Source organism: Sus scrofa, chromosome 11 (assembly GCF_054392235.1).
Source record: "Sus scrofa isolate SSC_HxYL_T2T_F1_AM1 chromosome 11, Sscrofa_HxYL_maternal_Yorkshire_Landrace_v2.0, whole genome shotgun sequence".
In the NCBI taxonomy this organism is placed as follows: Eukaryota; Metazoa; Chordata; class Mammalia; order Artiodactyla; family Suidae; genus Sus; species Sus scrofa.
In genome coordinates this window covers 11,926,537-11,950,348 of record NC_139393.1, presented here as the reverse complement: position 1 = coordinate 11,950,348, position 23,812 = coordinate 11,926,537, and the positions used below count along the sequence as shown (strand labels likewise).

At 31.9% G+C, this 23,812-nt stretch overlaps 1 protein-coding gene across 21 annotated transcripts in view; it reads right to left on the bottom strand.

Moving 5' to 3' along the window:
* The window catches only part of NBEA (neurobeachin), a 644,629-nt gene that overhangs the window by 416,492 nt on the left and 204,325 nt on the right, over positions 1–23,812 (bottom strand). For 14 of the 21 annotated variants that reach the window (XR_014819172.1, XR_014819171.1, XM_021065197.2 and 11 more), the window contains 5 exons: positions 18,917–19,097; positions 16,828–16,958; positions 13,693–13,800; positions 9,861–10,026; positions 8,225–8,320 (listed from right to left, as the gene is read on the bottom strand). Coding sequence is in view for 19 of the 21 variants with exons in the window: in XM_021065197.2 (XP_020920856.2) it covers positions 8,225–8,320; positions 9,861–10,026; positions 13,693–13,800; positions 16,828–16,958; positions 18,917–19,097 (682 nt within the window). In the remaining 2 variants the exon portion in view is untranslated. The remainder of the gene's footprint in view (positions 1–8,224; positions 8,321–9,860; positions 10,027–13,692; positions 13,801–16,827; positions 16,959–18,916; positions 19,098–23,812) is intronic. The other 7 variants (XM_084981455.1, XM_084981461.1, XM_084981453.1 and 4 more) reach the window with 1 other exon arrangement.

Here is a 23,812-nt window from a genome sequence, read left to right as displayed (position 1 = left end):
TTAGTAATAAAATAAACTGACATATTAGAATAAAGAAAACCTGTAAGAAACAAAAGATCTGCTACATGGAAGTGCATAAGAACACAACTGGGTTAAAACACATCACCCATATACACCTGTAATTTTGTTCAGTAAGCATGAACAGAGCCCTGCTTCTTTTAGAAATCATCTGGTATTTCAAAACTGATACTCTTATAAGCACAGAGAAATAGTTCCTACCACGATTTCCTAGACTAGCTTGTAAATAATTATTATATCAAGCTCTCTTTTTTCTTTTTTTTTTTTTCTTTGCTTTTTAGGGCCACACATGCAGCATATGGAAGTTCCCAGGCTAGACGTTGAATTGGAGCTGCAGCTCCTTCAATGCAGGATCCTAGACAGTCTGCGACCCACACCACAGTTCGTGGCAATGCTAATACTTAACCCACTGAGTGGGGCCAGGGATCAAACCCACATCCTCATGGATATTAGTCAGGTTTGTAACCCACTGAGCCACAATGGGAACTATCTAAGCACTCCTTTTGTCCTTTCATGGTTAGCTACCAATCATCCAAGATAAATTACTATACTTCTCTAATATTTTCTTTAAAAATATGAAGTAATTTTTATATCCTTTTTGCTATTTCAATAACCAATAACAGAAGGGCTAATGTTTAGACCTAAATATTTAATCTAGCTATATTTTTAATAATTACATATAATACATAAATTTCTATAGGGTTAATTGCAAAAGGCATGCCACATAATTAGTTCAAAAGGTTAAATGCTTTAATAATAGAATAGCGAGCCTCAAGAATTTAATCTATGTGTGTCTTTAAAAATAATTACTTTGGAAAACTCATGCTGATTCTTTGTGAATAAATACAAGCGTCAATTTGTGAAAACTGAATCACAAACATATATGTAATATTACCAATTAAAATAGGTAAAAAGGAAAACGTCTTTAAAATGCTAAATTCCTATCAAATCTAATTATATAAAGGTCACTATAACAAAGTTTTTCATATAATAAAATGTTACCAAATGCTAAATGATGACCTTGAAAAATGTGTTTAATCTAAGTAAAATGGGACTAATAATAGCTTTTAACTTAATAAAGTCATGTTAAAGAAGAAACGATACTATAGGTAAATTACTTGTAGTTCCTACATAAAATAGATACTTAGTAAATGGCAGCCATTTGTATTACTTTAAATAACAGTTTTTCTTTGTAAAACAAGAAGGGCAAACTTAAGTATTTTTGTGATCTCTTCAAAATTAACATCTGTAATTTCTATAAATCTGCCCTTAGGTGATTTGGTGGTTGTTCTTCGTTTCTCCGTTTTGAAAGGTTATTAGGAGAGAAAACGGGAACGGGTTATCTTGATTTCAGCAAGACATCTCAAATCTTTGGTGAAACTTCTAGTGAAAACACAGAGAAATGTAGTTTGGGTGATACTATTGTTGTATGGGATGACAACTTGTTCAAAGTTTTACACACAAGTGCTAAAGGATTAATACTACTATAAAGGGATCTTTAGTAATAGGGCTCAAGTCTTAGACTCTATTAGGCAGTTTTGCTAATTTCTCAAATGTAGATTAATGTCATGACATTCAAATTTACTGAGGATGTGAATTTACAATTTTTTCCAGGTCAATTTCAGAATAATTTTGTTGTTTAAAAAAAAGAAAATACACTTTCTTTCTTATGATTTTCTTGTTCTTTTGATTCGAATTACAACTACACATTAACTTAGAAATAAATAACAACTTTGTAGTATTCAATTTTCATAATATACAATATTCATTTAAATTGACTAAAAATCTATAGCTATAATGGAAAAAAATAAAAATCATTATATAAAATTTAGAACATGAAAAAAAAAAACTGACTAAAAATCTATAGCTCTTTCACGTCAGTTTTATAATATAGTTCTCCTAATATTTATCAAGGAGGTTTTAGTTTTGCTTGTTTGTTTGGGCAAGGATGTTAGAATTGAAAGAAGAAAAGATTACTCTGTAGAACATGATCATAACATTCAAACATTAGATAAGCAACATGAAAAACAGGGTAGACTAATTCTCAGTTGTTCTCAAGGCTAAAAGTTTTTTTGAAGAGAGAAAATTTCAGAAATACTACTGGCAAAGCACTAGAGAAGGAACAAGGTTAAGAGGTAAAGATTAACAGTTTGGTATTTTTTTACATAAAACCTTGTAAGAGAAAATTAAAACTTAAATTAGAATAATAGCATTAGGAAAAGGAAGGAAGACAAAGAATCAAGATGCTTCTGGAATACCTACTTAAGGGAAATAAAAAAGAATGGTGATGCGTCACCAACTGAGGAAGAAAGAAAAAAAGAAGTTTGGGAAAATAATGAATTAAATTTTGAATCAATTCAGTCTGCAGAATCTCTGAGACATTTATCTCTCTTACTCAAGGAAACTATAGTCATATTATTTGGGGGTCATTCAAACAGAGGTGATAATCAAAGCTTCGGACATTGATGAAATTACATAGGAATATAGTTATTTCTACTCTTAGAGATACTACTGGATTTATTTAATGCATGTTTAATCTGTAACTTACACATTCTTGGAGAGAAAACAATTGTAACAGAAAAATCAGGAGTAATGACATTTCTATGGCAATAGGACAGAGAATATAAACCCAGAAACAAAGTAAGAACTCTTAACATCAACAAAACATCACAGTGGAATAGTTACTAGCATGGGCTAACTTTCTTACAGAGTATAACTGCCAAAAAGCATATCGTCAAGTCTAGCACTTAGTCTGAATTTAGCTAATTTATAGATTTGGTCTGTTTCTTTGGCTTTATCCTACCAGGATGTCTCAGAATCTTTAATTATGGTATGTTCTACACTAAGAGCTACACATAAAATTTAAACTTTTCAAGTTATATTAGCCTGAAAAATAAGCATTTTTGCTAGCAAATAAAATATCTAAGAAAATAAAATCCTTGATTTGTGTCCATAAGGTACCATATATATTTTTTCTATCAACTGCATACTTTTTGCTTTTCTGTTCAACTGACTCTCTCAATAGACAATTAAAATCTAAAACTCGATAGCTAGATACATGGAATTCCAATATAAATGTTGACCTCTTGATTATAAAACACAAATAAAAGTTTATTAAATTTGAATAATGAAATATTTTCAAATGACATCAAAATATTTATACAGCTAACAAAAATCTTTATTTTTACTGTGAATAATAAGGAATTATTTCAAAAAAGCAGTAATTTTGATATTTCAATAAGAATTCTATTCAAATAAATATTGTGTAAAGTAGACGTTGTGGTCTTATTTACACAGAAATAAAAATAACACCAATGAAAAATTTTATAAGAGTATTCAAAAAACCGACCTTAACTTCTCACCATGCATTAACCACTTTATAGAAAATGCTTTCAGATGATAGCATAAGCTTCGGCTGACACGTTTCCAGAATGCTTCTTTGAAATACAAAGTACGTTGAGGTTTTAACCCAAGTGACTTCAATAGAAGCATGAACAGTAGAGAAGTATAAATGATCGTATCTGTGTCGGTTACACTACTGAAAATGACTTTTAACTCAACAGTTTTTGCAGCAATAGGCCACGTCCGTTCGTACACAAAGCAGAAACATCACTAGCCTGAGTGATCTTAATAACTGTGTCAGGAACAGGCAGTTGGGTGCCAGATTGCCTTTTTCTTACTGCTTTTCACTGAACCTAATGAGTTCATGTAACGCACTTCGGGAAAAATATGGGGTTAAGTTCAGCAAATGACATGATTTCAATATGGTGACCTCATTTATTACATTCCTTCCTCCAAAAAACTTGTTTTGCAATGATTTATAAAGTGTTTCAATACTTCTTGCCTATTAAATTATTCAGATTGTTATTTTCCAAACTATCTTAACAAGGAATAACAAGAAAGGAACATACAGCTTCTTGTTAGTATTGCCCTAAAAATTACACTAAGATTAATTATTCACACTTCAAATAGTAAAATTAAGTAAAATATTCACAGAAGAGTAATTTAAAAAACATAAATACCCATATATAACTAACTTCTGTATATTATTTATAATATATTAAATGTAAATTAATTTAATTACATAAAAATTAACTAGAACTCCAAAGATAAAAAAGCCACTCATAGAAATACCTAAAATCATAATTAAACCTCATTTTACACAACAAAAGACTGTAATTTATTGAGTAATTATTTGTAATTACCTATATATGATTTGGTTATTTTATTTGCTGTACTAAAATGAATGAAAGAATACTTCAGGAAGTCAAATTATTACAAAAAAATATGCCTATAATAGATAAACTTAGTAATTCAGAAGAAACAACCAAGAGCCAAGAAGGCTCTTCCAACTGACGCTTTGACTATGATATGCACACCCGTTTGAATTTATCCTTAGAGGGCATTAAGCTCTTTGGATGAGCATATTAATTATTTTCATGAAACGTGTAAAGTTTTCAGGTCAATACTTCCTCAAATATTCTTTCTGCTGCTTTCTCTCCTTCTCTCTCCCTCGCTCTCTCTCTCTCTCTCCCCTCTCCTCTGGAACCCCTACTGAGCATATGATGGTTTATTTGATGGTGTCTCACAAGTCTCTGAAGCTCTCTTCACTTTTCTTCACTCTTTTTTCACTCTTTCCTCAGAGTAGGATAATGGCAATTGAGGTATCTTCAATTATGCTGATTCTTTCCTCTGCAAATTCACATCTTATGTTTAGCCCCTCTAATGAATTTTTAATTTGTTGCTGTAATTTTAAATTCTAGAATTTCCATTTGATACTTTTCTGGACTATTTCTCTACTGATAGAATGCTTTGACACCTTTAGAAGAGGTTTTTACATTTTTAGAAGAAAAGTTACAGTATTATGTTATAAAATATTTATTATAGGAATGCATATTAAATATGAATATTATTTCATTGCATTACTTTATTATTTTATATTATTATTATTTTTAAAAATTGTCATCAGTAAATAGACTAACTAGAGATAAGAAACCAAGCTATGGTAATAAGAAGGCCTATAACTTTGAAATGAAGAACTATCAAGACTAAAGAGAGAGGCTAACAAGTTTGTTCAGAATTTCTAAAAAGGCTCAATAATGAGCTGAAAAAAGGGAGTGAAGTATGAAAGAGTTGAAGAGTAGTCCAAAGCAGTGTTCTAAATCTATCTGTGAAAAATTACCATTTTTTTCCCCATTTCATCACTGAATGGCATTTTTGGAAAATGAAATAAATTACTGAAAAAAAAATTCAAGTACAGAAAATAAAAGCACACAAGTTTTTATTATTTGACTCAAACATAAAATTATTTAATTTCAAAAAGTATAATCAGAACAAAGGTAACACTGAGAAAAAATAATTACAAAAACTATATACTGAAAGTGTGATCAACCTAGACAAATTATACTTGTAACTTTTTTCAGTACACATCCTAAGTAAACAAAAGGTTTTAAGCAAAGAGTGATTCCCCCCGAAGAAATGCCCACATAAACATTTTGAACAAACACTGAGAATATAAATATTTAAAGTTTATAGTGTGATGAATATTTGATTCTTAACAACTCCAAGTAGAACTGGTGATAATACTACTCACAGAAATAACATGTACCTAATTTATTTTTGCTCTGACTTAATAATACGCAGAGTAGAGAAAGCCTTGTCACAAAGGTATGTTGATAGAATGAGAACTCAGAGAGCTCAGAAAAATGTATCCATCTTATACTTTTACCCAAAATGAAACTAGAACTATCTTCAAAATATTCTCTCGATGTTCAAATACTCAGTTCCAGTAATTTATCCTATATAGTTATAATCAAATAAAAATATTTTAGTGAAAGAAACAGATTCCAGTTCCATGAATTTTTTCCCCCATGAATTTCTTTATATGAACCTTCTTTTTAATGTAAAAGAAAATACCAACTATTCTATCAAATATTTAAAATGATGGAAGATCACTTTTCAGGGATGAGTAAAATGAAGATCATTCTTAAAGATTGAGATATTTAACTATTAAATAATAAATAATATCATTAAAGGAGTAATTATTATTAAATTATGAAACATGTCATAGAAACTGTGTACTTCCAAGATTCTACCTTTTATTTTTTTTTCTAACACTAAAAATACATGTTGCAATCCTTTCCTACTTGGGAGTTCTAAGTTCATTTAACATATTTTACACATCTGACAAAAAAGTCAGTCCTATCAATCTTTAAAGAATGAAATGAACCTGGTTTCTTGTCCTGTAAGAACACTGAGTTGACTGTATTTCCAAATCATCAAGAGAAATTTTCCTCTCAATAAGCACTGATTGATAGCACACAGTAAGTTACTTAGAATCACCTTCTATATTATAATAAAGAGAATAGGAAATTTACATCAGCCTTAAAATAATTCAAAATTTATTATATCACTAAGAGGTCTGTGCAGTTCAGCTAAAACGGTTTCATAGTAAACCTTTCTGGATAAAGAAAGCAGTACATACATAGTCTGATGCAGGCTCCTTTACCTGGTTAACTATTCCAGAGTAGATTCCAGTCTATGTATATAGCTAAGCTTTTGGAACACACTTCTCCACAAAACAAGCTTCAGACAACACTTATCTAATCTAATCTAATCTACTCCTTAGATTATACAACTCAGAGTTAGATGCCTTTGTATGCAATAAACCTGAAAAGAGTTTTCTCCTTCATTTCATCATGATGCTCAAAGTTGGCATATTTATAAAAAATATATGTGCATTCATCAAGTGGTAATAAAAAAATACTCTGCTGCTTTATTTGTTCTATTAGTTGACCTTCCTTATCTTTAGCCAATGTGTGAAGTACACTAAACAGGGGGATTATCTGGAGCTCAGGGCTCTCTGTAAATTTACTCTAATAATGGCAGAATTCATTTCCTTGATTCTGAAGGTTCCACTTATGGAAGTTCCCAGGCTAGGGGTTGAATTGGAGCTGTAGCTGCTGGCCTACACCATAGCCACAGCAAGGCCAGATTCAAGCTGCATCTGCAACCTGTGCTTCAGCGTGCAGCAAAGCCAGATCCTTAACTCACTGAGCAAGGTCAGAGATGGAACCTGTGTTCTCATGGAGACCATGTCAGATCTTTAACCCACTGAGCCACACCCGGGAACTCCTTGACTCACCTCCATCACAGTAATGATGAACTTCCTTTATGTCAAATTCCTCTCACATCTTGAGTCTCTCCCACTTCCTGTTCTAAACCAGCCTTTACAGGGCTCATGTGATTGGACCAGAACAACTTGTATTATCACATTTTCTTAAAAGCAACTGTGCTAATATATACAACACAGCCTGGTCACAAGTAAAATCCACCACACTCACAGTCCCAGGAAAATGCAGGGTGTGTACACGGAAAAATCCTAGCATGTGGGGAGGGGACAAGGCATAATGTGGCTCACCTTTGTTCTGCAGAAACTAATCTCAATCTTATCCAGAAACATCATTTAATTTTACCCAAAGACATCAACTGGGATATTTCATTTTTATCTCTAAAACTTCTAATTGGTTCTTTAAATAAAAAAGTCTTCCAGTTCTCTCTGCACTATGTTCACTTTTTCTTTTAGACTGATAAACATCTTGAACATACTTATGATAGTGTTTGAATGCCCTTCTCTGATAATTCTTTTTATCTATCCTTTCTCAGTATGTTTCTATTATCTGATTTTTCCCCCTGTTTATACTTTACATTTTCTTGCTTCTTTGCATGTTTAATCATTTTTATTGGATGCCTGAATTGCACATTGTTTGGTGAAAATTTTCTGTATTCCTTTAAAAAGAGTTGGAATTTTCTTCTGAAAGTTAAATAACTTATAGATAAGTTTGATGCTTTTGAGGCTTGTTTTTATACTTTTTCTTTGTCATTCTGCAGTAGCCTTCATTTGGAGGCTAATTTAGTAGCAATCTCTGCAATCTTCTGCAATCCCTCCTGAATGCCACTGCTGTGCATATTATTATTCATATAATTAGGTACTTTTAATTTGTAGGTGATAGTTTAAAAATATAATGGAATACAAATAGAAAATTATATTTTGCTTTCAATAACCAGGAATAAATACAATGCATCATATCTCCATGGAACCTGAGGTGTATATTTGTTTATAAACAACTACATTATGGATGGTTATTGTATAATGACTGATGAAATAAGAATACCCAAACAGGTCAGGAGATGAGGTCAGTATTACCTTTGTAAAATGAGTGGGCAAAGCTCTGCTCAGGAATTAACTTGGCAAGGAATCCATGGTTCAAACTTGGATGAGGGATAGATGGTATGACCACAACTGTGGAGAAAATCATGGAATCAAATTTGAGCCAGCATGTAACAACCTGCAACATGGTCCACTGAAGATCGAAGACAATTCTAGATCACTGCAACATGCAAACAGTACTAGCAATAAAGACTGCATCTCTGGGGGAAGGAAAGAAGTTATGTATTAAGAGAAAGGAAGTAATATACTTGTTAAGTAGAGTAATTTCAGCAACATACACAGGGACAAACACACAAGAAAATCAGAACTGGGAAGTTCACGAGGATTGCTTGTTTTATACATACATGACTGTTAAGTACGCATTAAAAATGAAAGAGTTGATTAACATATAAAGCCTCAGTGTTTTAAATAGTCAAAAGACATAAACAGGAATGGTTGGATAATGTTTAATTTGAAGAATAAGGTTAAACATAAAGGTATACTATAAAAAAATAATACTATGTTTACGTACTCAAACTAAATACAGCATGCAAGAACAACGAATTATAGTAAAACATAATCTATATTTCCACAAAGGCAATAAAAAGTAAATGAGATATGATATGATTATGGGAAACAAAATGCAGAGATTTGACCACTTACTCACTTTAAAAAATATTCCTTTTATTTATATATCATATGCATTTATTGAGGAAAGATAATTTCTATTACGATTAATTCAGCAGTACATGAAATAACCACTGGGTTACTAAGGTTACACTGCAAACAACAGAGAAACAACCTTGATGTAAACACCTAGCAGGAAATGCAGTTCATAGAAGGTACCTCATGATATTAAAATACTAGTTGCCAGAAAATGTGTTGATGACTTTCAAGCAGAGTCGACAAAGCTGATAATGCACAAGGCCCTACAGCATGGGCATCTTCCGTACATGAGAAATACAACATGAACCCGAGATAGCTCAGTGCTGTCAAAAGTCGCTGATTTTAGTTGAAGCAACTTTGATATATGAACTTAAGAATGTTCTGTTTCTTTATTATAAGTGTTTGACAGGATATTTAGATAATGAAAAAACTGCACATACTACTATAAGAAAGAAAGAAAAGGAAGGAAGGAAAGAAGAAAGGTTGGAAGGAAGGAAGGGAGGGAGGAAGGAGAGAAAGAGAAAACAAGAGAGCGAGAGACAGGGAAGGAGGGAGGTGAAAAGAGGGATGGTATCTGAACTTGGCTATAAAGATTTATATTTTGGCTTATTTGTGGTCTTGAACTACTCTATAAGGACAACCTACTTTCAAATGTCTATAAAGGCTAAAAATAATACATACAAAATATAAGTTATCTGCATAATAAGTAGTAGTATAAATGAGTCATATTAATACATAGCAAAAATAAAACACAAGCCCTGTGATTAAATGAGAATGCAGCAAATGTGGAAATATTATTTACATACTTTTGTGTAATTAAAGAGTGTTAAGTTGGCATTTACATACCACCTACTTATAAATATCTGAGGTGATTATGAATAGGACCAGTTTAAATCTGGGTGTCAAAGCAAGAAGGAGATAAAAGGAGTGATTAAAAACTTCAAATAATTAGACCAGTATTAAGTACCTGTACTTGTAGGTGAATTTATTTCTTGTCTGATGTTTCTACCTTGGCTTCCAGTTCTTGCAGTCTCTCGCTGGGGTTCTAAAATGTCACGATACTTGGAAACCATCAGAACCGAAATGAAGTAAACAACAGCTAGAGCTAAGAACTGTGCCTGCTTGCTATCGTCCTGTGTAAAATGAAAAGACAATTTTGACACTCAACATTTTTAAAGTATAAGTTCTTAGAGTGCAAGAAATTTAACATCTATATAAAACAGTCAAGAGTTTCAAATGTTATAACTCTAAAATATTAACAAAAAATAATAATTAGAATATATATGCAATTCTAACACATTACTAACTGATCAGGAAACAGTATGAGTAAAAACAAGGGAAATATGAAAACAGGGGAGCATAAAATATGAATTGTATACAAGTTCAACAAGGTAAATTTAAATGAACTCTAGTGCTACTTCCAAATTAGACAATATCTAAGGAATCATATATAAATGCCTATAAAGCCTTTACTCTTAACTTTTTTCTAAACAAAACTAAAGTTACTGTGGCCCAGAGATAAAGGCAGAAAATAGTATGAGAGAAATAAGGCAAATAAGCATGTATTACATTCTAGTAACTTCATAAGCAGGCACTTTACATTTATTACTTCATTTAAGTACAACGTGAATAAGATTAAAAATTTATGTGCATTTGTCAGAAAAGAAAGCAAATGAGAAATATTTACTCATGATTTAATACTAGAAAATTTAATTAGGATAGCTAATGGAGAAAATGACCAAAATAGATTAAATCTGCTCTGAAATATTATGAATTTAGTATTTCATATTCTGTAGGTAACAGACAGCTTTTCTATATACATACATATTACTTTTCCTTAAAAACCTAATTTTTGAGGTCATTTGTTTTTTAAATTAAGGCAGTAAAATACTATTAATTCATAAAAATTTCAGAAGTCAAGTGAAAATCATAGTATAATAATACAAGTGACTCTAAAATATAGCAATTTTAAGATACTTCTAAATTTCAGAGACTTAAATAAATGTAAAAAAAAGCGTGTCTTAGAATTTATGAAACATGGTGATAAAAAAGAGAACAGTTTGGAAAGATCTACCTTGGGATTCCGACCCTACCTCATACTAGCTGGGTGACCTCTGTGTTTCTGAGTCTTAGCTTTCTCTTAACTTTTTACTATAAGGTTAGAATAATATATATTAAGTGTCTGATACACAGTATAAACTCAATGAACGCAAGTTATATTACCTTGTTGATGTTTGTAAGGTACACCCGGGAACCTAATTCCCTTCCTTAGGAAGAAAGCCAATAAGCACCACTGCTAGGTTATCCAACATAGATACAGAACATTATGGATATTAGAAAAATTTTCATAATATACCACAATAACCGGATGCAGAATTTACCAACAATTTAAGTGCAATGTCACATTTAACACAAACCCCTTCTATGTTAGGTCTGATGGGATCTCTTGGAGATGAAAACATGCTCCATGTTTAAATCATTCATTATTTAAAACAACATTCTTTCCATCACACAATTTTTTTCCAGGATGAATAATTCCCATTTCTTAGTATTTAAACTGTTAGTAAGTAACTTTTTTTCCAAGTCTAGATTCAAGTCCAGATTGTAGAGTTTCTTACATCATGGATTTTTATACTATTCTGTGTTTTATCTCCCATTTTAAAAAAATCCTTTATTTTTTATGAATTATAAAAGCAATATAGCTCTATTATAGAAACTTTGAAAATACAAAAAAATAAAAACTGTTTACGTTGAGATAAGCACTAGTACCATTTTTGTACATTTCTTTTAGACTCTTTTTTAATAAAAGTACACACACGCACGTATGCACACAGCATACAAATGCATTGTGTAATATAAGCACTTTTTTTATGGTGAGTGTAACCTTCCCTTAAACTGTATCATGAGTATTTTACATGTCACTAAGTTTTCCTCAAAAATATGACTTTAATACCTGCACAGTTTCTTGCTAAATGAATATACTATGATTTATTAAGCTCTATGTTGGATATTTATAATGTTACCAATATTCCTATAGGCAAGTCTGATGATCACATAAAATTAAATAGCTTGAATGGAACGACTGGGTCATATGTATCAATATTTGTAACAGGTTCCTCCCCCCGCCAGCTTTTTAGGCCGCACCCACAGTATATGGAGGTTCCCAGGCTAGGGGTCGAATTGGAGCTACAACTGATGGCCTCTGCCACAGCCACAGTAACCCAGGATTTGATCTGTGTCTGCAACCTACACCACAGCTCACAGCAATGCTGGATCCCTGACCCACTGAGCAAGGCCAGGGATCGAACCTGCACCCCTGTGGATACTAGTTGGATTGTTTCCACTGTGCCACAATGGGAACTCCTTCCTGTTAAGAGTTTTAACACATACTGATAAAAGTGCTATTCAAAAAGTTTATCCAATTTATACTCCTAATGGTGATAAATGACAGAGCATGCTTCAGTGCACTCTTGTAATGATAGGTATTATTGTTTTAAATATTTGATTTATTTAATGGTAAAAATATCTCACTGTTGTTTTAATATGCATTTCTTTGACCATTTGCGGTACTGACTTTTAAATCATATGTTTGTTACCTTGTCTTTCATATTTTATGTCTATTGTCTATTTTTTGTTGTTGGTATATCTGTAATTCTCCTAGTGATTTGTAAGAACTGACATATACTAAAGAGAGAGACAGTTTTTCTATCATATATTCCTACCATGCAGTATTATGCTGTATGATTTAAAAGACATTTTAATCACTTTCTCAAGTATAAAGTACTCCATTCAATTTACTGTTAAATGAAATTTAAAACATAACCCACCTTTTATGTTTCATAAATCATCAATTAAAATAAGAAAATCAGAATCTAAAATGGCTGATAAATAGTAACTGTACTAAGAAGTGCTGCCACTATTGAATCTGCTGTAAAAAGCTGTGTATGTTTCTCCACAATCTGTGGAAAGGTCAATCTTATTTTTACTTAATTTCAATAAACGATCATGTAATTGGAGGGTTCCAGGAAATTGTCTCCTTAAGCTGTCTTTTCCTTAAGCTTTATTAAACTATCTTTCTAATTCAAATTCTGATTTATATCTGTCTTTTTTTTAAGGATGCAGCCATGACATAGGGAAGTTCCAAGGCTAAGGGTTGAATTGGAGCTGCAGCCATGGGCTGATGCCACAGCTCAGCAATGCTGGATCCAAGCCGTGTCTGCGACCTACACAACAGCTCACAGCAACACCAGAACCTTAACCTGCTGAGCGAGGCCAGGGATCCAACCTGCATCCTCATGGATGCTAGTCAGATTTGTTTCCACTGAGCCACAACAGGAACTCTGATATCTGTATTTTAAAATGAAAATGCTTCTCTCAAAAATAACTACCCCTCTCAAAAGTCATTGTGAATAACGCTCTAATGAATTAATTCCTTTTATCCAAAATACAAGGAACACTGACAATAACAAAATATTCAATACCTAGAGATGGAGCAAGGAATACTAAAAAACATGAGTAGGGGATTCAAGATAAAGTCAATAATTTTTTTAAGTTATCCCTATTATTATTACATATAAAAATCAAAGAAAAAATTTCACATCATTAAAAAATAGCATATCAATAAGCTTTCAGAGAAAGCTAATAAGCTCAACCATTTTACAAACAGAACTGTTATAAACCTACAATCCCTGACACTAGGACATTTAGTTGTAATGTGCACCTTTCTTACAAAATTTAAATCATTTTACACAAATGGCGGTGGAAATTTTTTTCTGGGAAATCAAGCAGGCGTAACTTACCACATCCCGAAAGACAACTGCACGAAGGCGATTGATATCAACATCCTGAAGAAGTCTGTCGGGATCCTTAATTGGAGAAAGGTTACCTGGAACATTCTCTAGTGGAGTCTTAAGGAAAATGAAGAATTGTGAAAAAACAGCAATAACATGGAAACATATAGAGCAATATAATTTCCATTATCTTTACTTTAGGTTTTAAAGTGGCCACATTCCTTACCTCCTCTAAGCATAGAACACCATTTATAGACAACAACACGCTACTACAAGCATTTTTCTGTTCTCTTCTACTCTTGTCACAGTTTTGCTTACTACCGTTCTTGTCCTTACCAGCAGAGCTACCGCTACGGACTCAGAGTGGCTGGAAGATTATGGCAGAGGAAAGACTGATGTTATACTTGGGGCTCAAATCTCTCCTGTGTGACCTCAAACTTATTTCTAAATTTTTCTGTGTCTCACATTCCCTGCCTTCAGTTTACAAATCTCTTTAACTCATGAGTTCATTTATCCACCATGAACTCATATAATGTATGAGATTATGATATTACGTTCTTACATGGGATTTCATGTGTGTAAGCATTTTATGATCTACAAAAAGGTAGAAAAGATAAGCAAAAAAATTTTAGTTGTGGCCTTAATATTAAGGCTAAATGAGATTAAAGATCATTATCACTCAAATCTTCCTTAGAGTTAAAGACACAAAAATCCACACATTTTAGATAACACGGCACATAGAAAAAGTGTGAGCCAGCCAGGATCCCTGAAACTCAATCTAGTACTTTTTCAGTTACAAAATGTGTTAAGAATTGTGTGGGAGATCCTGTCGTGGTGCAGTGGGAACCAATTCAACTAGGAACCATGAGGTTACGGGTTCGATCCCTGGCCTCGCTCAGTGGGTTAAGGATCTGGCAATGCCGTGAGCTGTGCTGTAGGTCACCGACGCGTGGCTCGGAACTGGCTTTGCTGTGTCTCTGGTGTAAGCTGGCAGCTGTAGCTTTGGTTAGACCCCTACCGTGGGAACCTCCACATGCTGGGGTGTGGCCTTTAAAGGCAAAAAAAAAAAAAAAAAAAAAAAAAAAGAATTGCGATGACACAATACATTAAGGAATGGTGCAGATTAAATTAGATAATATATGTATAGTCCCACATACAATTCCTGTATATAAAGCAAATTGTTACTCTAATTAATTATAAATAGGCTTCCTTCTATTTCTTTATAACACTCAATTATGTTGTTTTGCTTTTTACTTAAAATGTTTGATCGCTTTGTAGCACAGGATAGTAAAAGGAGTATGGTATTTGAAGGTTGATAGCTATTTGGCTTCCATTACAATTCCGAAACTTACCAGCCATACAACCACAGGTGAGATACTTAACCTCTCTGAACCTCAGCTATAGTGCCCAAATAATAGGCTAATAATCTTTATCACAGGATTATTAAAGAAACAATATATTATTTATAGCATAGTTTAAAATTATATATATATATTTAAATTATATACTAATTTCCAGTTTACCAAGTATTTCTATGTCAAAAATCTAATTTGATCCATTTTTATAGGAAAAGTTTGTATTATTGCTCCTTTTTAGAAAGTATAAAAAATGAGGCCCACTGAAAATGCATGGCTAATGCAAGTCTACTTGAGTTAGTAACAAACCAAAATGAACTACGGTTTACTCATACGAGTGCCACATTAAAAATGAATAAAAAAAGGGAAGAAAAAAGAATCCTCACCAACCAGGTCCACTGATTCTCTTCTGAAATGTGTTTTCTTACCAAGTCAACTTTTCCCACAGTATTTCTATATCCATCCCTTATTATCCATTTTTCATTGCTAAGGTTCTTTCTGGAGAGACACTGACTAGCTCAAGTAAATTACAATGAATTTCCCTCTCACTGAGCTTTTCTGTCTATATAATCTGTGGAATACTTGGCTTGACAGGTTTGAGAAGCTCTCTATTATTTAGCGAATTAAGTGCAGAAATTTTTAAGATCTAAGCTCAAAAAAAAAAATACTAACTTATGTATTCATTTCATGAGTATAAATATGTATATACTGAGCAGCTAACTCCTAGAGGAAGGAAGGGGATTAGTATTCACTGGATGTTTACCTCATCTCTGGAATTACTAAGTACTTTAACACATTATTACTTTTTTATTTAATTCATATAAATGCCTTATAAATTAAGATATATATCCATTTTAAAGACTGGAAAACAGAGCCACAAGAGACTAAGGAATTTGTCTTGGGTCACAAAACCAGTAAGTGGTAGAGCCAGAATACAAACTCAAGACTGTCTAATTCTAGAGCATGTGCTCTTTTGATAAAATACTTGGTGCTATATATGCTCTGTAATTACAATGATGTATAAGATCAGACCCACACTCAAGTAACATAGTCTTCTGCACCTACACAAAAAAAAAACACGAAGTGTTACTGCTGATGTGTTTATATTTAATTTTCTAAGCAATAGAGAGCTTTGCAGAGACTTGTCAGCAGTAAAATAATACATGATCTAATTATTTTAGGAATGTTTCTCCAACAGCAGAGAAAAAGAAAGAGGCTACAATACAGATATACTAAAAGTGAGGTTTTTCTGTTTGAAAACTGCAGAAGTTTGAAGCCACTGAACTTTAAATGAATTAAACCTTCAACTCACTTCATGTTTTCACTTACTAGGCAAAAAACCACCATGTCAGTATCAAACATCTAATTACAAGTACCAAGAGTGATGAGAGACATACTAGATTTTACAAATATATCAAACGGGTACTCCCCCTAGACTAGGGGAGCAGTGATGGTATCAGAAAACATTTCCCAAAGAGTGTTGACTTAAGCTCAAGAGTGGAACAGATTCAGTAGAATGAAAAATAGAACAGATTTAGTAGAGTAAAAAAATAAGGTTAGACACTTCAAGAAAAGGGAAGCCATGTAAAAGTCTAAAGTTAAAAAAATAGTCTTCTAACAAACTGCGCAAAGTCTACAGTGTCAAAGGATAAAGGCAAGAGTAAGGAATTCCAAATTGTAGCTGAGGTAAGCTCTTCCATGAAGCAGCACCATGTCACTTTGTTCTTTTCATAAACTTAAAAACATTTTTAAAGGTAAACTATATTTAACATAGAAAATGTTTAATTACCTTGGAAGCTGCTGTGGCAGTCACACCTTGGGGAGCTTCCTGAGGTTTACTGCTTCCATGGGAAGACTTGTTTCCCCTGTCTCTCTGTCTCTGCCGACATTCTAAACAGTTTCTCACAGCAACACAGCAAACTATATTAAAAATGAAAGCATGTTATTAAGATGAATTGTGGACCCTGAAATGTTTTTAAAAGTTGGTAGGTTCAACAAGATCAATAAATATTTTTTAATTTATAAAATATAATAATGAAAAGAACATATAAAACATTCAGATAGTTAAAAAATAAAAACAAATTACCCCAAAACTACCAGCCAGCTGAAGAAACAGATTATTTCTAGCATGTTTGAAGTTCCCAATATATCCTTCCTTATTCTATCCCCTTCCCTCCTTCAAATTTCTGAAATTTATGGATCAATAAAATTTTTAAAATACTTATTAATATTTGATATTTTTAAACTAATAAGGCTTCTGCCCTTAATTTGACTATCTTGGGGATTCTACAGAGAACATCTCCCTATTTCAGGCAAGGATGGAGTACGTCCATAGAGTCAAGTCTCACAAGTCCCAATAACTAACTACCTGTCTTCATTGTGAGAAGGTCTGTGGACTTCGTCAACAAGCATTCTACAAGTATTTATTTATTCACTTATTTTAAGAAGCAGTAAAGCACAGAAGTAAACCATACAGATTTGGGAATCAAGCCACCTAAGTTTGAATCCTGGCTCTTCCACTTACGAGCTGAGTGATCTTGGGCCAGGTGCTTTAAGTGTCTAAGCCTCACTTTCCTTCCTTAGAGGACTGCTGGGAGGATTAACTGAATCAATATATGAAAAGTTCTTAGGACAGTAAACAGCACAAATTGATATATAAATACAAATATATATATCTATACACACACACAAACACACACACATATCAAGTAATAATGTTTGCTTCATTAATATTCACTTATTAAACTTTCCTGTGGATGATAAAAACTAAATCTGATAAGGATTATCAGGATAAAAATGAAATCAGTAGTAAAGCTTCAGAATATACTCAAAATAAAATTTTAGAATAACTAAAGAAATGCTGTTTTGCAGGTGCTGAGACATTTAAAAAGATTTCTCTTTCTCACAAAGTTCAGTCTGTCAGCTATTGTTAAATACCAGCGGAAATGTCCATGAAGGCCCACAGTAAATGATCCCACAACTTAATGGATATAAAATGATGCCTTTCAGAAAACAGGAAAATATAAAACAACAGAAAAAGTATGTTTATTCCATCATTCTTAAATCAAGTTCTTATTCCTTCCTTGGGTCAGTAACAATTTCTCCCCTAAAATTATGCATATGTATATTTTAACATAATTTTTTAAAACCACGGGTAAAAAGAACACATATTAAGAATGTCCTCCCTATCAAATGCCTTACTTTCTTAGGTCCTTCTGTTCATGCTGTAAGGCAAGTATGAAAACAGTAGTTGTCTGCTCCCCTGTAAAGACTAAACAGTACAAGTAAATTTTCCTTTTAAAAAAGGTAAGATATGTAAGAATGACTCTTGCCTAAAGAGCTGGTCTAAATTTACTAAGACTTTTCAAGGTTAAATTTTCTTTGTAACACAAGTAAAAAAATTATAGGTATAGTAATGTTTATCAGTGTTAACTGTTCATTCTGAGAAACAGCGAGATAGGCATAGTCAATTTAATCCTTTAGCATTATGTGTATACAACCATGTCACTGGTTTTCTGACATGTCTGTGGGCCCAGGATAACTACCCTCTGTATTAAGTTACCAAAAAAAGATTCATAAATAGATTTACATTAGAATCACTTCAATGAAAAATGTTGTAGTCCTATGGATTTTGAATCAATTCAAAATATATTTGACTTTATTTCAAATTATAATCCGTTAGAGATCAATTCCATGAAACTGCCAATGTAAAGATACTCTAATCTTTAAATTTAGAAATTCTGAAGAATTACAATGATTACAACTATTACATTATATAACAATCAAATTGTATCATTAATACTTTAGGTATCACAGATTATCAAAATCTAGTCTGCAAGTAATTATTTAACATGCACCCTTATTCTTAACAGACTTACCCAGCCTTAGGCACTGTCGCATTAAACCTCCAGAAGACATGTTTTTTTCAGCTTCAATCTCACTAAAATTTAGAGAGCTGGCAAATACAAGTACATCAACCATAGCCATCAATCGGCTGAGGAAAGTTACTGCTGTCTCAGCTGACATGCCTTGTGTCACTTCAATATTTTCCAACTCCGTCTTTAAAAAAGTAGAAGAGTTAAGTCTTGTTTAAAATTTGTAAATATAATACATGTACATACATACTTGCAGGTTAACAGGAGTTTACTATATTTAATATATTTTGTAAATGAAAACAAAATAAATTGTAATAACAAACTGCATATAACACAAGCAGCTAGTTACCAAATATAATTAGTTTATCTATGAATTATCTGTATTTATACTAGTTTCATTCAATTTTATTAGCTAACATTAACTCATTTTTTCCCTAAAGTCTGCACTCTCATTTATAAAAATATATCCATTATTTTTCCTTTCCTACAGACATATGATGAGTAATAGGAAAGATATATGGCACTTTCATTTGTCAAACTAGAATTCATGACAATTTCTTCTCCATTTCGAATAAAGTAAAACCACTAGGTATCTTGTATGTACAATAAAAATCTAGGGTAAAAATAATCAAGAAGATCATTAATTTCTCTACCAACATTAATTTGTGACTTACATAATACTCTAGCAATAAGAAGAATCAGTAGCATTTAGACTGGTTAAGCTGTACTTTCACTAATATATTGTCTGTGATAAATTATAATTTCCTGCTTTGAAAGAGAATGGTACAAAGTATTCTGCTTCATAAAATGTATAACTGTATTTCGTAGGCAATGGCAACATTACTTATTTTTCATTGTGCATTGTGTAACATTTTAATTATTTCAGTTCATTACGACTAGGCCTCTTTTTCTTAGTGCCTCAAAAACAGAAAAGTAAAGAATGCTTTATAAATAAAAAACACTACTATTTAAATTTTCTGAAAATGGGCACACTAGCCATAATGATTCACTTTACTTCTCTACCAAATGATAAATTCAACTACTAGGCAAGCTTTTCCTACAGGTATCTGCTCCTATTTAGTGCTCCATTTGACGTTTTTTTTACTATTTTTACATCTTTCTATCTAAATGTATTCCTACTCACACTAACATGGAAGTACCAGCAGGAAACACTGACTTTGAAAAAAAAATCTCGGGAGCTCCCGTCGTGGCGCAGTGGTTAACAAATCCGGCTAGGAACCATGAGGTTGCGGGTTCGATCCCAGGCCTTGCTCAGTGGGTTAATGATCCGGCGTTGCCATGAGCTGTGGTGTAGGTTGCAGACGCGGCTCAGATCCCCCGTTGCTGTGGCTCTGGCATAGGCTGGCAGCTACAGCTCCGATTCGACCCCTAGCCTGGGAACCTCCATATGCCACAGGAGCGGCCCAAGAAATGGCAAAAAGACAAAGAAAAGAAAAAAAAAATCTCTTAAACACTTCTTGTGTACAATATGGGTAAGAAAAATGACAGGTGACTACCGCAACCATTTATGTATCTAAACAATTATAAGTGGAGTATAAAATGTAACAGCCTTTCCCCCTTCCAATTAACATCAAAATAGTGTTAAAACCATTGTAAGAGGAGCTTAGAAATAAACTAAACTATTTCTTTCAACTATTGATTTATGTTATGTCAATTTGGTAGCCACAGCCTAAAGAAAAGATTAATCCACTACTTTAATTTTTTAAAATAAAGATTCCTTATCTCCTAGCTCTTTACTGATATACAGCATCATTCCATAATGTGATTTAAAAATCTGTGACTACAACACAACAGTTTATAATAAGAGGCAAATATAATTTCTATAATTATATAGAAAACCTCCTTTGAACATCATAATTATCACTGTAAGTGTTTTATATTGGAGTGGAAGAGCTGGCCATGACTTACGTCTATCAAATATTCTGAAAATATTTTCAAAATATTAGAATTTTAGGATATCTAGACATGCATTCTCAAAGAAAATCTTCATTTTGAATTACTAAAATTATGAGAAATCTAAATTATTTTTATTAATGATATCATTTTGAAGTCTTTTGGGAGTCTACAAGGCCTAAGCTTCAAAATATGTTTTCATTTTTAAATGAGTAAATTATAAACAGCAATTATAAGCAGATTTATTATCTATGAAATTTGCCCAACTTTTATTTTTGACCGAACACCATAAATTTTAAAATAAAAAGTATTCGTAACCAATAACCTAAAGGGGCATTCTTATTAATTTTATATAAAGTAATTTATAAATATGATGAAATGTTATATGAACATCATAAGTTTTAAAAAAGATTATCCACACATGGTTATTAGTAAATTGTAATATATATCCCATCTAATTTCCTTTCATTGGAACCAGTTAATATCTGATTGTACATATGACTGAAATATTGTCTTCATTACAATATTTTAGTCTAAAGATTAGTGTGAATAATAAAATAGCAATTCACCAGTAGATTGACAAAGTAATCCTTCTAGAAATCTTTTAAATATACCAAAGACATGTCTAATGTTAAAGATGGTATGGAAACTCAAAATATAATCAAGTCAAAAATTTCATAAGCAAAATAAAATTTAAAACTGAAAACCTGAAAATTACTGAAGTAATACTAACCTTAGAACCCTGGACATGCATTAGACAAAAACAGACAAGAGACCAAAGAAGTACAAGAAAAGGAAATTATTAAAATTAAATAAAAATACAATGTAAAATTGAAACATAAAATAATATATTAAAATTATATTTGATTATTTATTAAAAGCAAAAAATTCTCAGAAGAGATATTCATTTTATAAATTATATACAATTAAGAATAAATATCAAATAGACTTCCATTTACTTCTATTTATGTTTTCATTAGAGTCACTGCCCAAATAGTATATGTGTAAATATGGTTCATATATTAGAACTCACGCATACTCTATTTTACAAAATAAATATCTTTTCCTAGAAGATGACTAAAGAAACAATTTTAATAAATAAACTAACATAATGTCTCTGTAAAAGCCCTAACTTACTACCAGTTTAAGCAGAAATGACTTAGGAAAATATACCAACCTTGTAAAATTTTCATTGAAGAATCATGTAATTTTGTTTCCTAAAATATTTGGATCCCTTCTTATAGACCCAAATCCCAAGGAGTAAATAAGATAATAAAACATTTGAGTGATTCTAACTTAAAAACCACTTTCCCTTGCTATAAAAGAACTTGCTGATACACTAGATGAGGTCACATGCAAACTAAGATAATTGAATAGATATTGTACTAAATTTCAGAGATTATTAAGAATTATATTCAATATATTAAAAAATTTGGATAGAATTAAGTTTCATAATAAAAAGCAACAACTGTTTCTATTCTCTGATTTTTGACAGTGTATGAGAGCATAAATTTCACAGTACCTTGTATAGGAAAACATATAAAAGCATCCTTAGAACACTAAAGTACAATAAATATTATGACATAAGCAAAACAAAACAAAATTGGTAGTTTTTCCAAATCTATTTGCTACATAATCTGAAAATGCAAACTAAAATTAAGAACTTATTTTTGATGGAAAAAGTTGTTGTTCTTTCTTATGATCACACAACTATTATGAAAGCCAGAAAGATCAGTCTCTATTATTTTTCTTTAATCAAGAAAATGAAACCATGCATGACACTGAATTAAATTCTAAACATTCAGTGTTTTGGATAGTTGACCAACAATGGTCAATTTAAAAATCATAAAGTGATTATACAATTTGTAGTTAATCCATGTTCTTTGTTTCTCTTCCTTTTTTTTCTCCAATTCTTTAATTTCATTCAGAATCACTTGAACAATGTGTAGAAAATAAGTGAGAAGATTCAACTGACTAGTCACAGAAACATTAACTTCAAACATTCAACAATGGTAACAAAAATAATGGTCCTTCCCTAAACCAAAGAATGGTCCGACTAAGAGGTTTTTTCTCCTGACCACTGAAGTTAAAACTATTGGTCTAATTCAGAGACCTGAAATTACTCTTGTAATTTATTTTCTATGCTACATAAGATTTTAATTAATCTAGGTAAAACTGAAACTCCAATAAAATTCTTATTTTGCAATGAGTATTAGGTTTCAGATGTCATTATAATACAAATATTGCCTAGCTATACTTTTTCCCTTAAAGTGTCCACTGAAATAGTTCTTTACAAGTAAAATTAAGCAGCTCAAATTTTCTCACATAATAGTAATCCACAAATGTTATTCTCAGTATGGATTACTGTATTCACATAAGGTCCCAGGGCAAAAAAAAAAAAAATACCAACACTGTGTCTATTCCATGGAAACAGCAAGCAAAAAGATTACTGTATTTTAGTTTTTTGTCATCAAAATGGACCACCCATAATAACACAATTGGTCTCAAATAACCTACTTTAAACTTCGGAATTCTGAATATGACAGGCTTGTTTTATAAATGATCATTCTATCATGGTACAATCCTGAATTAAAAGTTCCCAGAGGAAGTAAAGAAGGGAAACGTTCAGGAAGAGCCTTCTCCATCTAATGACATCACCCAACTTAACTGTCACAAACTCCCTGTGAGATAAGCAAAATAACATTAAAATGAAGAAATTGAGGTTCAGGTCATATCTAGTAAGTGGTGGAACCCAGGTTAAAATACAGATTTATCTTAGGTTAAAACCCATATGTCTTCCATTAAATCATAAGTTCAAAAGAGTCATGTCTGAGTCTCTGATGAGATCGGGAAACAAGTTTGTTTTTGATGCAAAAGAGTGAATTATCTGAGATCCTCATAATGAGAAATGGGAAACATATTTTCTTGGGTTGAGCTTTTAATAGAGAATTACAAAGAACACTTAGCATTCTAATTAACATCTCA